The sequence below is a fragment of the Sorex araneus genome, chromosome 9 (assembly GCF_027595985.1).
Source record: "Sorex araneus isolate mSorAra2 chromosome 9, mSorAra2.pri, whole genome shotgun sequence".
NCBI classification, from domain to species: Eukaryota; Metazoa; Chordata; class Mammalia; order Eulipotyphla; family Soricidae; genus Sorex; species Sorex araneus.
The window spans coordinates 34,360,034-34,375,814 of record NC_073310.1 but is presented as its reverse complement, the minus strand read 5'-3'; the positions used below and the strand labels follow the sequence as shown (position 1 = coordinate 34,375,814).

Genomic DNA, 15,781 nt, shown 5'->3' with positions numbered 1-15,781 from the left:
CAACCTCCAGAGACTATAAAACAAAGCTCCCAGAAGAGAGCGATGCAGTCTCTTGCCCCCACACCTGCTGTCTTCATCAGGGCCCCTTGCAGGGGACCGGTTGCGTTTCCCTGACCCCCTCCCCGAGCAGAGCCTCAACAGTTGAAGACCTCCAGAACTCAGCCACGGCCATGCTCAGGGCCACTCTCCACACATTCGGACAAGCCTCACACATGGGGGAGCCGGCAGAGGAACCCAGGTATACGGGACCTGGGGCCGAGATCTCCAAGGCTGCTCGGATCAGAACTGGGCCTCTTCCACCCAGATCCCCTATTTCCCAGTAGCTAGGCGGTCACACCCAGAACCTGCCCCCGGTGCTGTGGGATTCATCAACGGCCAACCTCCAGAAACTATAAAACTAAGCTCCTGGAACTAAAAGCCCAGTTCTCCCTCTTGGAGAACCTGGCAAGCTATCAAGAGTCTATTGCCCACTTGGGAGAGCCTGGCAAGCTCCCCATGGCATATTTATATCCAAAATACAGTAACAGATATATACATACCTCTCAGAGAGCCAGGCAAGCTACCGAGAGTATCCCGCCCGCACAGCAGAGCCTGGCAGCTACCCATGGAATATTTGATATGCCAAAAACAGTAACAATAGTTCTCATTCCCTTGACCCTGAAGGAACCTCCAATCATTGGGAGACAAGGAGAGACTGCTAAAATCTCAGGGCTGAGTGTAAGAGACATTACTGGTGCCCACTTGAGTAAATCAATGAACAATGGAATGACAGTGATACAGTGATAGTAACTTAAAAAAAATTTAGAGCTACACAAGATTATTTAACATAAACACACTTGATATTCAATGAATGGGTTTCACATATGAAACTATTTTACTTTGAATAGAATGCCCAGAATAAAATGCAATACAGCATTTTCCTGGCGCTATAAAATTATCATTGAAATGTTCAAGAAAAAGTAGGTCGGTGGGGCTAGACTAATGTTTTGTAGTTATCAACCTCAAGATGCACACCCCCATTTCTCTGTACTTTCAGGACCCTTGGTAGTCACCCCAAAGCTGCCGCCCAGTTAAAAAAGCTGCTCCTGCCTTACTTTAGTAAAAATTAATGCCCTGAACAAACATGATGACTTCTTAGTACCTGTATTAAGAATACTGTATATGTATTGCAAACCATAATGCACAAAAGGAGAGAGAGAAAGAAAAGTGCCTGCTAAGAGGCAGGCTGAAGGGGGTTGGGGGGGTGGGGGGAGGGGAGATGTTGGGGGATGGCGGGAGGGAAAGGGGACACTGATGCTGGGAAATGTACACTGGTGGAGGCATAGGTGTTGAAACACTGTATGACTGAAACCCAATCCTGAACAGCTTTGTAATGGTCTATCTCACAGACATTCAAAAAAAAAAAATTAAAGCAAGCAAAACAAAGGATGTACAAATGTGTTGGCCTACAATAGATTAAGAAGCATACAAATGCCACAATGTGTATAGTGTTCCATCCGTTCTCATTGTGGGAGGAACCCAGCAGTCTCCAAGGGATCATGAACCACCCACCTGCCTCCCAGACTAGCCCCAGGAAGCTGCTTGGAAAACCCAATTCAGATCCCATAGTGCAAAGCAAACAAGACCCATCGCTTAAAAGTTTTCTTCAAAAGCAAAATCCCCCCAAAATGGCTAACCTAACAATGGTGCTGAAAGCCTTCCACAACCCTAAAAAGTCTGCAAAGGCTGTTGCTGTATATTTCGAGTTTTGCCAATATCCCAAAACCGAATACTATTTGATAACATCTTACTGTTTGGATGAATCAGGTTACAAATTGTGACTTTCAGAGCAGCATTGAAAGAGCAGAAAAAACCTTCTCATAGTAATTTCTCTTCCCTTAGAAAACATGCTCAATTTGGGGGCCAGAGTGATAGCACAGCGGGTAGGGCATTCGCCTTGCACGCGGCCGACCCGGGTTCGATCCCCGGCATCCCATATGGTACCCCAAGCACCGCCAGGAGTAATTCCTGAGTGCAAAGCCAGGAGTAACCCCTGAGCATCGCTGGGTGTGACCCAAAAAGCAAAAAGAAAAAAAAAAAGAAAACATGCTCAATTAATAATAGGTATATCTGGAGATTTGAAAAAAACCAAAACATCCTCACATAGCACCTCTATTATTTGTCATTATCAATAGTTCATTTTAAAAAGTTACTGATAATTTTTTCAAAAGATATTGAACAAATTATTTTAATATAGAAAGAAAATTATTTAAAATTTCAGGCTTTGGGACCTGGGATCTAACTCAAGGCCCTAAGTTTGATCCACCTCCACAAATCCAGTCAGCACTCCCAGTGACAGAGGGGAAAAAAAAAAGGGCCAATCTAGGCCTAACATATCCATTAAAATAATTTTTATGAATCAAATAATTTTGGTACTATAACTGCTGGTCTGAATAACAGTAGAAGAGCGTTTTCTTCCTTCAAAAATAAGACATTTGAGCAGCTGGAGAGATAGTACAGCAGATAAGGTGTTTGCTTTGCACACACCCAACATGAGTTCCATTTTCAGCATCTCATATGGTCTCTGAGCACCTCCAGGAGTAATTTCTGAGCAGAAAGTCAGGAGTTACCTCTGAGCACCGCTGGGTGTGGCTCAAAAACCAATAAAATATAACAAGACAACTGTGTTGGAAAGAGAGTTCAATGGCCTGAGCACACACATGCAGGAGTATGAAGGCTTGGCTTTAATCCCTAGGACAGTCTAGTCCCCTGAACTTCATCGAGAGTGACCCTAAGCCCCTGGGAATAAATGAGTGTAGTCCCCAAAACAAAAGACAATCATGTCACATTGTGAGAGTAGTAGTTTCACATCCATGTAAATAATAGAACTGGGGTTATTGGCCGATCAGTTTTCCTGTGACTAGGATAATTAATCTCATGAAAGCATATGAAGGTGACAACTGTTTGATGTCTACGTAAGCTGAAAGCCTTGTTTCCTAACATGGATAGTTAATAATTTGACACACCATCTTGTTAACAAGCTTCTCTAACTTGTCTTCGTACCCTTCGTTATATTTCCAAGTGAATGTTGTTCCAACACACCAGCTACAAATAGAAAAAGACCAAGCAAATTCCCTTTATTGATTTAAATAGGTCCATTAATAGATTTTTGGGTTTTGGGCCACACCTGGCAGTCCTCAGGTCTTAATTCTGGCTCTGTGCACAAGAATCGCTCTTAAGGGCTAGAGAGATAGTACAGCAGGAGAGACTCATGGTTGACCCCAGGTTCAATCCCTGGCATCCCATATGGTCCCCTGTGCACTCACTGCCAGGAATAATTCCCGATTACAGTGACAGGAGTATAGCTGGGCATCACTGGGTGTGGCCCCAAAACAAAACAACAAAAAAGAGAATCATTCCTAGCAGTGCTGGGGGTTTGGGTGAGGTGAGAGTGAATACCATATATGGTGGCAAGGATCAAATTGCACTCAGCCACCAACAGGCAACCACTAAAACCCCTGTAGTACTCTAGCTTTAATAACATTTCGAAATAAGTTTAAATTCTGAATTTCAAACCTTGGAAGTGTTAGGCAACAGTTAGACATGAGTATGTGGTGGTAGGAGGTGAAGAGGGCTTTCCTCTAAACCCAGAAATGATAGAGGAGGGGGATCTTATCATTCTACAGAGAAATAGGTTTTAGCTGGCTGCCAGCACAGGTGCACTGGGGTCCAGCTCTGACCTATTAGACCTCAAGCAACAGGTGGGAATGTAGATGCAGGTATGATCTGCATAATCCTGGGAACGTTCACCCAATTTTTAAAAAAGGAAGATGCAAAGAAAGGTGTGGGGGGTAATCATAGTAAAGAAGCTCAATCACAAAAGGGGTTCTTCCCTCTTGGACACTCCTTTCACTCCAAAGAGTGCCTAATACTTTCACTTTCAATAATAAAGGTTTGATTTGCCATCTGAATTCTTGTAATTCTTCCTCAGGAAGAACTAAGAACCAAATGGGTTCCGGCAACAGAAGGAAGTAGGCATTATAATTGTACTTTGTGAAACTAGTAAGTGGACTTCCTTATTGGAACTTTTTAGCTGTTGAAGCCATTTTATTGAGCATTCAGGGGGACCAAGGTATGACTATGCCAAACAGTCCCAGTACAGTCTCTAGTTCTTTTATAAAACTGGATAAAAACTGTTCATACTGGTCAGAAAAAAAGCTCTGAGATTACTTTTCATTTAAATAAGTTGTGTACAGTAAAACAGTAATATCTTCTAGCGTTAACTATGCTTAGATCAATGATTTTTAACCTTTATCCCAATGTGGTCTCCTTCAGACCCTTTTTTATTTCTATGGCCCCTTGGCCAATGGTTAATCCTCTAGCCTCATGCTGTGGGCACCCCATTTATGAGATATTCACCTGTGGTCCCCTTGGAATATCTTGGGAGCTGACAGAGTCATATGGCCCCCAAATGAGAACTGCTGCTTTAGATTATGGGCTGAAGAGATGGCTAACCGGCTAGAGTGCATGCTTTGAATACAGGATATCCAGGTCCAATCCCCAGCGCCCACAGTTCTCCAAGCATCCCTGGGAGTGGCCCACACCCAGCACCAAGCCACAAGCAGCCCTGTATACTCCCCAAAAGTGTCCCAATAAACTTTAGGTTAAAGCAATATAGTAGAGCTGAAAATCTCTGTAAATCATCCCATAACTACAGAAATAAACTGAATCCCTACACTGAAAACTTCTAAAACTAATACTTAATACTATAAATTTATGCAGTAACTTACAGATAGGTTATACAAATGTCTTATTTACCAAAATACTTTTTGTTAACATATTAGAAAAGTCTTCAAAATTATCACTGAATCAATAAACTTCCAATAAATTAGGCCCACTGTTCTGTTCCTTATATCTAATACAAGTCAGCAAAATTTGACATTTGTCTTTTTTCTGGTGATGGGGGGATGCCCTCTGAAATGGCCTGACACCCACTTAGTGGTTTTCAGCCAACCAGGTAGTCAGTTCAGCACAAGGGCCTAAGGATGTGATGCTATTTGAGTCCTATAATGTCAAGGATATGCAGGTGACCCTTGCAGTGCTCAGGGCATGCAGGGCTGCACCCAGGATACTGGGTTGGGTGCACGCTAGTCAGGCATCCTAGTCAGGCATCCTAACCACTGTCCTATCACCCAGCCCTTAACTGGATGTAGTCCATTAGATCTAACCAAAAAATATCAAAAGTTGCAGATTCTTTTCAGTGCATAATATATCAAAAGTCGTATAAATTTCAGACATGTCTTTTTTTAGAGGCTGGAGTGATAGTATAGTGGTAGGGTATTTGCCTTGCATGCAGCTATCTCAGGTTCAATGCCTGGCACCCCATATGGTCTTGAGCTCGTCAGGAGTGATCCCTGAGTTCAGAGCTAGGAGTAAATCTAAGCACCACCAAATGTGGGCCTATCCCCATCCTACTGTCCACCAAAAGAGAAGCAAAAAAATCTTGTTAAGTTTAGTTGTAGAAAATGAATCTAAAAGTGAAATGATTCATTTATATTAAATAGTCATACAAAGGACAAGAACTCTCAATGGGGAGGTATTAAAATAAAGAGCTACTATATGAAAATAATTACCAGTTTGGGGAAAAAAAATCTTGTAACTAAAAATCAAAACTCTACACAACCATGAAGCAGCTTCCAAACAGTAAAAAACTCTCAACACATATAACAAAACTGTACAAACTTAAAAATGTAAAAAGCTTTTATAAGGACTTGCTTTTATAGATTTCTAGAAAGAGAACATTTTAAGAAAAAGTTACATTTGTCCCTGAACATAATATTCATAATTAGCCTTCAAAACAAACTCAAAGTAAGAATTAGACTTTAAGCTTCCGAGCTCATCTGATTGCAGCAGGTCTTTCACCTCTGGCAGGTATTCACTGAGCTGTATGCCTACAATAAAACACAAAAAGTGATTATTTCATTGTTCATAAACTTCAAATAAATTAAATCACTGATGATTTAAAAAACACCTGCATTTCAGTTTAAAATACAGCTCTCTGCTACTGCAAAACACTCTGCTCTAAATTCCTTCCATCTGTCCAACACACTTGCAAAGAAAAATGGAACATTATTTTCTTGTTTGAGTGTTTTCCCCCTAGTGGTTAAAATAGCCAAGATACTTTAAAAGAGCATCTAAAGCATTTTCATTTTTCTCCACAGCTAAAGTCTTTCCTGCAATGTGGAGGCTTTTAAGCTTTTTAATCACCTGCAAACAAGTTTTTTAAAAATAATCATATATTTGCTTATTTGGAAGATAATTTAGTAGAAGTAGTGGCATGAAAGATATCTCAAAATGTCACATAATTTAAACCTACAATTTGAGAGGTAAAAGAATTCTTTCTTGGGCTGAAGAAACACAGTTTGCACGCAGAGACCCCAAGTTTGACCCTTGGCACTGCATGGCCCCAAGTACCACCAGCTGTAGCCTATGAAATATGTGACACTTTGTGTCTCTGTACCTTTAGAATTGTCCTTAGAAAACATTTACTATTGTATGTAGAAGATTCCTAAAATACATCTTGGTTGGTGTTATAATACATATTTATATTTATTTTTAGTCACAGTAGCTCCTTGTGACTTTCATTCCTATTTTCCATCTATGATTTATAATCTAAGAATAGTAAAGATATTGAATTAACCTTAATTAATATTTAATTAGCTACAATTCAGTTCTACAAGCATTTGGGGGAGGACGTGGTCCATAGTGGTGGAACCCAGGGTTCTCACCTATGACGGCTCCGGTTCTTTGCCCCCCCCCCCGCCCCATGACACTTTTGTAAGATCTATTTTTTTGTTTTGTTTTTATGTTTTGGCTACAACCGGCAATGCTCAGGGGTTACTCCTGGCTCTGTGCTCAGGAATTACTCCTGGTGGTGCTCAGGAAACCATGTGGGATGCCAGGGATTGATTCTGGGTCAGCCCCATAAAAGCGCCTTACCTGATGTTCTACTGATCAGGCCCCTCTGATGTAATTTCATGGAAAGCATCTGCACTCAAACATGATGCTTTCTAATAATCTACGAAGCTCAAATAGAGTCTTGCTCTAATAGTTCAAAGAGATCAACTTTTATGCTTATTTTTTCAATCCCAAAATAGAACAAAACATTAATATTGTCTTTAGAAACTTTCAAGCAAAAGATACTACTTTTTGCTATATCTCTTCTCCCCTTTTTAGTTTTTGACAATTCTTTATTAACCTTTGTATTACTTGAACATCTTTTAAAATAAAAGCACTCATTAAGTCAATGTCAGTGTGAGGAGACCAAACATCCATTTTCCTTTCTTCTTTTTGGCTGACACCTGGCTGTGCTCAGAGGACCATAGGCAGCACTGGAGATCAAACCTTGTTGGCGATATGCATGGCATATACCCGACCACACAGTACTTTCTCTCTGGCCCTTAAGCATCCATTTTCATACACAAAAGTTCAGGTTCATTCTGATCAGGTCTAAGATGTCTAATTAGAGTATTAATTGTATTTACATTTACAATAAAATCTGAAAAGCAATGCTGTGATGTCAGTTTGGCTAGACCTTAAATGATACTTTTGTAAACACACAGAGAACAGGCTTCTCTTTAACCTAAGAATCCTAGTTAGTGGTGTTAATTCCATACCACTTTTCTAAGTAGTCACTCAATAAACATTTATTCTTTGAATGTATCTGGCAAATATGCACATTAAAAAAATTTCGAACTTGTATAAATGTTAGCATAGTGAATGAAATTTATTTAGAATGGAATGGAACTTCATTTGACTGCTGGAGTCACAACAGCTTTTAGTCACTGCATACTTTTTTCCAATTAAATCTAAAGAGTGAAAGACTGGTAATCATTAGACTATTTTACACATTAGATTTATTATATCATATTTTGACCGAATAAGTCTATGAGTTTAATTTTTATGTATAAGAAGTGTAAAATATCTATTTCTAACATTTTCTATATACTAAGCTCCTGGTAATGATAACAGTCCCCTTGATTTCCTGCTCACCCCAAAAATGAGCACTTTGTGCATAAAAGCTTCTATTTACCTTTATGTGTCTTGATTAAGAAATGGAATTTTGGGGCTGGAGCGATAGCAGAGCATAGGGCGTTTGCCTTTCAAGTGGCCAATGCTGGGTTCAATTCCCAGCATCTCATATGGTCCCTCGAGCACCGCCAGGAGTAATTCCTGAGTGCATGAGCCAGGGGTGACCCCTGAGTATCGCTGGGTGTGACCCAAAAAAGCAAAAAAAAAAAAAAAAAGGAATTTTGCTTACTTCTTTAACTCCTTTAGGTAAAAAACATACTATCTTCTTGTGTCTTTTTATTTGTCTTTTTATTTTGCTCCTAAAATGAATTTTAATTTTTACCTTTTCCCCCCTAAAAAGAATTTTAGAAAGTTAAATCCAAACTAAAGTCCAAAGTATGTAACTTGCTAAGCATGGTTGGCCATGAGTATAAAGATATTTATAGTTCTTTTCAAGTCTTCAGTCTTCACAAGGACTGAAAATTTAAAGGAAATAATCATTATTATCAGTCAGCCCACCACAGTGATTTCTACTACTTGTGTATCTTGGATCAGCATAAAGACTATCACTGCAGTCAACTCGTGACCCAAGAGGATGGAGACTTCACCTTGACACGTGCTTCCCTGACTGCAGAGGCAGGGAAAAGAACCCCCTTCAAAAAAATCTAGTAATGAGTATCTTAAATTTTTTCAAATTTCAAATTTTTTCAAAGAGTACTAGGGATCAAATCCATCACTTCACACAAGTACATACAAGGTATGTACTCTACTGCTGAACCACATCTCCAGTCTTTGTTTAACATTTAGCATTCAAACATTAAGAATATTTCATTTGGGGGCTGGAGAAATAGCACAGTGGGTAGGGTGTTTGTCTTGCACATGGTCAACCCAGGTTCGATTCCCAGCATCCCATATGGTCCTCCAAGCACCGCTAGGAGTAATTCCTGAATGCAGAGCCAGGAAAAACCCCTGTGCATTGCCAGGTGTGATCCAAAAAGAAAAAAAAAAACAAGAATGTTTCATCTTAAACTACCCAAATCCAAGGCAAATGTCATTCTAAGACTTGCAAACCTGAGTGATTTTTTTTTTCTTGCAACAGTTTAACTTTCCCCCACCCCATTTTAAAGCATTTTAAAGCATTTATTCAACTTTTTTTTTCATTGTATCACCCTGAGATAGAGTAACAAAGTTGTTCATGGTCGGGTTTCAGTCCTACAGTGTTCAGACAACCACCCCTCCCTCCACCAGTGTACATTTCCCACCACCAGTGTTCTCAGTTCCATCTCCCCCCCCATCCTCCCCTAGCCATCTCTACGGCAGGCACTTTCCTTCTCTCTCTCTTGAGCAATTTCTAGTATCAGTAAAATACTTACCATCTTTTAAAAGTTTCTCTAAGATTTTCACAAATATACTGTCTTTAGATACTTCAATTGGATCATCTTTACCATCTGAACTGGACCAGCTAGAAAACAAAATTACTGTCAGAGGACAATAAAGTCATGGCTATAAAGAAATGAAAGAGTTGTTTGCTGTTACGGTTTTGTTTTGGAAGTTCTGATAGAAGGAGAATCTTGAACTTTGTAATGTTGTTTCAAATTATTATTATGGCGCCACACCATGTGGTGCTGGGGACTGGATCTGGCACATATAACCTGCCTTCTAGTCCTAAAGGACTTAAGTTTAAAAAAACTTAAGTTTATTTCACTGGTCCCTCATTTCAAGTTATTTATATTATTTGTTGAATATGCTTAATTTCTGTATTACAAATAAGATGCCTATATCAGATAATCACATATGTGATATCAAGAACCAGTGAGGTTATTTTTCCCAAGAACTCTAGAAAAGTCTCCAAAGTATGTTCTTCAGAGTAGAAGCAATAGCAACAATGTCACTACAACATACTGCTTTTTTCTTTTCTCTTTTGAATATAAAATACTTCACGAATTTGCATGTCATCCTTGCGCAGGGGGTCCTGGTACTCTTCTATGTATCATTCCAATTTTATTATCTGTGCTACCGAAGTGAGCACAACTACTACTTTTCATAAAAGTAAAATGGAAACAAAAACTGTATCTAAATGAGATGATCCAGTATTGAAATACAAACAGATAGAACCATAGCTTTGTAGTAAACATACATATGTCCTATATGACAACTAAAAAGTGTGGTTTTGTTTTTCTTTTTTAGTTATTTTTGGTGATGCTAGTGATGAAAACCAGGGCATCCTTACACTTGCAGGGCACATGCTGTACAATGAGCCATATCATCTACCTGATAACTTAAAAGTTTTTACAAAGAAGCCAGGACTAGGAATTTCAGTGGAACCACAGTATGCTTCTTCATGGCTGAGAAGGAAAACTGAAGATTGAGACCAAATTTAACTATGTTAAAGAAAGAAATACTTCAGTTAGTCTACTGTTATTCTTTAACATTATAGGAAAAGGGAGAATAGCACATTTTAGGACTATTTAATAATAGTATATAGGACAGTGTTTTAGCACCCGAGTTATGCTTGCTTTAAAATCCTTTTTCTAAACTCATCTCCCACACCACAACTGATTTTCCTTTGAAAATTGAGTCTTTGCTACTGATTCTTAACACTATCATTTCTGTAAATAGTCTCCTCTGCAGGAAGGAGAGAATAGGGAAAATAGTCTCAATGTAGAAGAGGGCTCTGACTCTCAAACGGAAACAACTATTTTGGGGGTCGGGGGTGGGGGAAGGTTGCACCGCACCTAGTGGTGCTCAAACCACATGTGGTCCTGGGATTCAAACCCAAGTCACTGGGTTTGAAGGTTAGAGCAAGGCAAGTGCTATAGCCCTTGTACTACCTCTCTACCCTTATAGTACATTTAAAATTAAAAATAAATATAGCCTATTCACCAAAACTGGCCTGACTTCTGTGAAAATAGGAGAAAATTGTTATTTCCACATACCTGATACGTAATTAGTATTTCTAAACCCTTTTCCAATGTGGCCCCCTTCTGATCTTGTTTTCTTCTTGTGGTCTCATCATTTAAGTGATTTTTACAAAACTACGGCCCCCTTGGAATATCTGGGGCCACATGATCCTCAAGTGAACATTGGGAAATGTTAGTTTGAATTTTAAAACTTTATAGTAGAGATTCCCTCTCTTACTGTTCCTAAAATCCTTAAACTATTCTTTCATTACTGAATGAAAAATTAAGATTATTAATGCAATCATTAACATTTTGATGTTATCATTCAAGTAGATTAAAAGAAATTCACGATGTTAAATATAATCTTAAAAGTTCTTTCCGAAAATCATATCTTTTATTCATGTTATGAAAACTTACTTATCTCTCTGAAGAGCTTTGCAAAGAATTTCCAGTTTTAGATCATTTATATTTACATCTTCCTCCTTAGGAGCAAAATAAACAAAATCCTCATTAGTCCTGATTTTAAAAAACAGCATGCTGTGTTTTTTATTCCAACTCGTAACTGCAAATTTGTTTATATTTTGGGCCACACTTGGCTGTGCAGGGTGACTATGTAGTGCCTGGGAACAAATCAGAGTTGGCTGCATACAAGGCAAGCATCAAAATCCCAGACTGTCTCTCTGTCCTAATTATACATATTTTTAATACATAAGTTTAATTTGATCATTCATTTGAAACTGTTCCCCTTAGGTCAGATACAGCAGGTAGAGCATTTGTCTTTTATGTACCACAACAGTACCACAGTCAGGACTGAACCCTGAAAACTGCCAAGTGTAGCCTCCTCACAACAAAAATAATATTAAAAAATCCTATCCATCTCTTTGGGGGATTGGGACCCAATCCTGTGCTTTGTTTGTTTTAGGTTTTTGGGTCACACCCGGTGGTGCTCTGGATTCAGGAGTCATCCTGGTGGGTTTGGGGGAAACATATGGGATACCAGGAATTGGACCAGGGTAGCTGCATGCAAGGCAAGTTCCTTATCCATGTACTATCACTCCACCCCTACAATTATACTGTTAATCAGCTAATGAGGATAGTTGTTCAGTGCCAGGGACCAAGGATGCACTGCTGCTCCGGCCCTACAGTGGAGGGGGCCAACCAGGGCCATCCTACTGATGCTCAGGTATCTCCAGTCGCAATGCTTGCAATGGTGTATAGTACTGGAATGTGCCCAAGACCTATCTCCCATGCACCCAAACTTCACCCTTTTAAAGACACTAGTACTCAGAAATCGGTAATTTTGGAATTTGCAATTATTCTGTAATAATATGACTTTATCAGGAACTCTAAGAAAGCTAAAATTATTTATTTAAATTGAAGTAGCACTGGATCCAGAGCAGTGGGTGGGGCACTTATCTTGCATGCAGCTGACCCAGATTTGATCCCTTGTTCCTATGTGATCCCCTGAGCCTTGCCAGGAGTGATCCCTGACCGCAGAGCCAGGAGTAAGCCCTGAGCACCACTAGGTGTGGCCCAAAAACAGGGGCTAGGGATATCGCTCAGTGAGCTGGAACACAAGCTTCACATGCTGCAGGCCCACCCAGGTTTAGTCTTTAGCACTACATGATTCCCTGAGCGCTGCTGGCAAAGCCCCCAAGCACCTCTAGGTGTGGCTCAAGCTACACCTCCAAAAGGAAAAAAAAACCCACCTCATAAAATGTCAGTTTAAGGGCCAAAGTGATAGTCCAGCATATAGGGCACTTGCCTTGACCCAGGTTTGATCCCTAGTATTATCTGGTCCCCTGAGGCGACCAGGAGTGATTCCTAAATGTACAACCAGGAGTAACTCCTGAGCAGCACTAGGAGTGGCTCACAAACAAAAACAATATATCAGCTAAAGAACTAATAACATAACTAAAAACTAATAACAAAACTAACAACTGGGGCCGGAGTGATAGCACAGCGGGTAGGGCGTTTGCCTTGCACGCGGCCGACCCGGCATCCCATATGGTCCCCCAAGCACCGCCAGGAGTAATTCCTGAGTGCAAAGCCAGGAGTAACCCCTGAGCATCGCTGGGTGTGACCCAAAAAGCAAAAAAACCAAAAAAAAACCAAAACAAAAACAAAAAAAAAACTAACAACTAATACAGAACAGAAAAAAAACTCTGTGACTTCGAAAATCAACTTGGGTGTTGGGAGGGACTGGCTCAAATCCAGGACCTCAGAGATGTGAACCACATACTCTACCATTGAGCAAAAAAGCAAAATTCTTTATATATGAAATGAAATAACTATCAGGAAACGGAATCTCAAGTTTTTCTAGTGTGTACTCGTGTACATATTCCATGAGTTAGTAGTAAGTAGCATTGTAGCACTTACTACTAACTCATCCCGTTGTTCATCAATTTGCTCGAGCAGGCACCAGTAACGTCTCCATTGTGAGACTTGTTACTATTTTTGGCATACAATACGCCATGGGTAGCTCTCCAGGTTCTGCCATGCAGGCAAGATGTTCTCGGTAGCTTGCCGGGCTCTCCGAGAGAAACAGAAGAATTGATCCTAGGTTGGCCGCATGCAAGGCAAACGCCCTAGCTGCTGTGCTATGGCTCCAGTCCAGACTGGAACAAGTAAGCAGTAACTGAACCAAAACCCTTTTAAGTTAAAACATCATGTGTTCCGTTCAATTAAAACTTATATGTAAATTAGAATAGTTGCTGTGATCAAGTATTCTACTTACCTCATCAATATATTCCAGTAAATCCAAAGCTTTCTTGAAATCATATTCATTAGCTCTTCTATTTTCTTCACAGATATATAGCTATGGGAATTAAAAATAAAAAGGTAATGGATTATTTAAGTAGTAAAATACCTAATACCAGAGAGAAATTTTTCTGTTTGGGAGGGGGAGGACACCTTTGCAAAGCTCAGGAGTTATCCCTGGCTCTGCATTCAGGAATTGCTTCTTTCCATGCTCAGGGAACGATACGGGATACCAGGAATTGAACCCAAGGTCAGCTACATGTAAGATAAGCACCTTACTCACTGTACTCTCTCTCTCTGGCCCACGATTAGAGAAATTTATAAAAATATAAGTCATTATAGCTTTCAAGTAAGTTGCTATTTTTATAGTAGAGAACAAAGTTATATTTATAAATCACCCTTCATCTTCCTCACAATAAATTGTCTTTTTTTTTTTTGCTTTTTGGGTCACACCTGGCGATGCACAGGGGTTAGTCCTGGTTCTGCACTCAGGAATTACCCCAGACAGTGCTCAGGGGACCATATGGGATGCTGGGAATTGAGCCCGGATTGGCTACGTGCAAGGCAAGCGCCCTACCCACTGTGCTATTGCTCCAGTCCCTAAATTTTTTTTTTTTTTTTTTTTTTTGCTTTTTTGGGTCACACCCGGTGATGCACAGGGGTTAGTCCTGGTTCTGCACTCAGGAATTACTCCTGGTGGTGCTCAGGGGACCACATGGGATGCTGGGGATCGAACCCGGGTCGGCCACGTGCAAGGCAAATGCCCTACCCGCTGTGCTATCGCTCCAGCCCCCCCTAAATTGTCTTTTAAAATAAATCTATGTTTAGGACTGAAGAGAAGACTGACAGCAAAAAAGCTAAGTCATGTGGCTGCTTCTGCAACAACCCTGATTTGATCCTCACTAACTCATAACATCCCCTGGGTAAACAAAGAACCAGGAAAAGCCCCTGAGCACCACCAGTAAGAACCCATAACCTCTTTGGGCCTCCCCCAAACCACCAACAAAATATTCTATGATAAATCATAATTAATTTTGCACAATATGGTCTACAAGACTCTTTTATGGGGCCAGAGCAATAGTACAGTGGGGAGGGTTTTAATCGCACATGGCCAACCCAGATTCAATTCCCAGCATCCCACATGGTCTCCCAAGCACTACCAAGTGTGATTCCTGAGTGCAGAGTCAGGAGTAACCCCCGAGCATGAGCACTGCTGGGTCTGGCCCAAAAAGAAAAAAAAAAAGACCTTAATGTGGGAGAGCGACCCCAGGTATTGAAGTGAGGTCTTCACACAAAGGATACTACTGAGCCACATCTCTGACCCCTATACAAACTTTTAAAATGTATTTTTATTTTAGGTTCAAGATGCTATACTCATTTGTCATTTCTTTTTGAGTGTTCTTTTGAGGTTACTCTATTATCCTTACACTTTTAAAACAAAACATTAATTTTAAAATGTTGAAATTTTATGCTTGTTTTTGGTAACACCTGGTGATGCTCAGGGATTACTCCTAGCAGGTTCGGGAGACCACATGGAATGCTTGGGATTGAATCTGGGTCAGCCTGTGTAAGACAAGCACCTACCTTCTTTTCAACATTGCTCCTCCCCAAAATGTTTAAATATTTTTGAACATCTGCCCCATTAAAAAGTTTTTAAATGTTGCCCTTTCAAATAGTCTTGAAGACTGATAAAGCTTGTAGTTAATCTATAGTTTCCTTAAAAAGAAAATTTACTCCACTTGCCTTTTACGTGGCTGACCCGTGTTTGATTCCTCCACCCCTCTCGGAGAGCCTGGCAAGCTACCAAGAGTATCGCGCCTGCATGGCAGAGCCTAGCAAGCTACCCGTGACATATTCGATATGCCAAAAACAGTAACAAATAAGTCTCACAATGAGAGACGTTACTGGTGCCCACTCAAACAAATCGATGAGCAATGGGATGACAGTGACAGTGACAGTGTCATAAATGGTTGTTATTGGTTATCATAAAAGTGATTGTTATTTCTGTTATCTTCAAACTTTCTGTAATTCTAAAATCAGAAAAATACCTTATTAAAAATATTAATTTAAAT

At 40.1% G+C, this 15,781-nt stretch overlaps 1 protein-coding gene and 1 non-coding gene across 3 annotated transcripts in view; both read right to left on the bottom strand.

The window, feature by feature from the left end:
* Nucleotides 1-1,240: 1,240 nt before the first annotated feature.
* Nucleotides 1,241-15,781, bottom strand: part of NUP133 (nucleoporin 133) — a 68,089-nt gene continuing 53,548 nt past the window's right edge. Inside the window, exons 23-26 of one of the 2 annotated variants that reach the window (XM_055147352.1) lie at nucleotides 13,687-13,767; nucleotides 11,367-11,431; nucleotides 9,423-9,511; nucleotides 1,241-5,930 (exon numbers count right to left, since the gene is read on the bottom strand). In XM_055147352.1, the coding sequence (XP_055003327.1) occupies nucleotides 5,794-5,930; nucleotides 9,423-9,511; nucleotides 11,367-11,431; nucleotides 13,687-13,767 (372 nt within the window). In that variant the 3' untranslated portion in view covers nucleotides 1,241-5,793. The remainder of the gene's footprint in view (nucleotides 5,931-9,422; nucleotides 9,512-11,366; nucleotides 11,432-13,686; nucleotides 13,768-15,781) is intronic. The other variant, XM_055147351.1, reaches the window with a different exon arrangement.
* LOC129398978 (U6 spliceosomal RNA) lies at nucleotides 9,971-10,078 on the bottom strand. Its single transcript, XR_008626836.1, has one exon. It is a non-coding gene; the product is annotated as a U6 spliceosomal RNA (small nuclear RNA).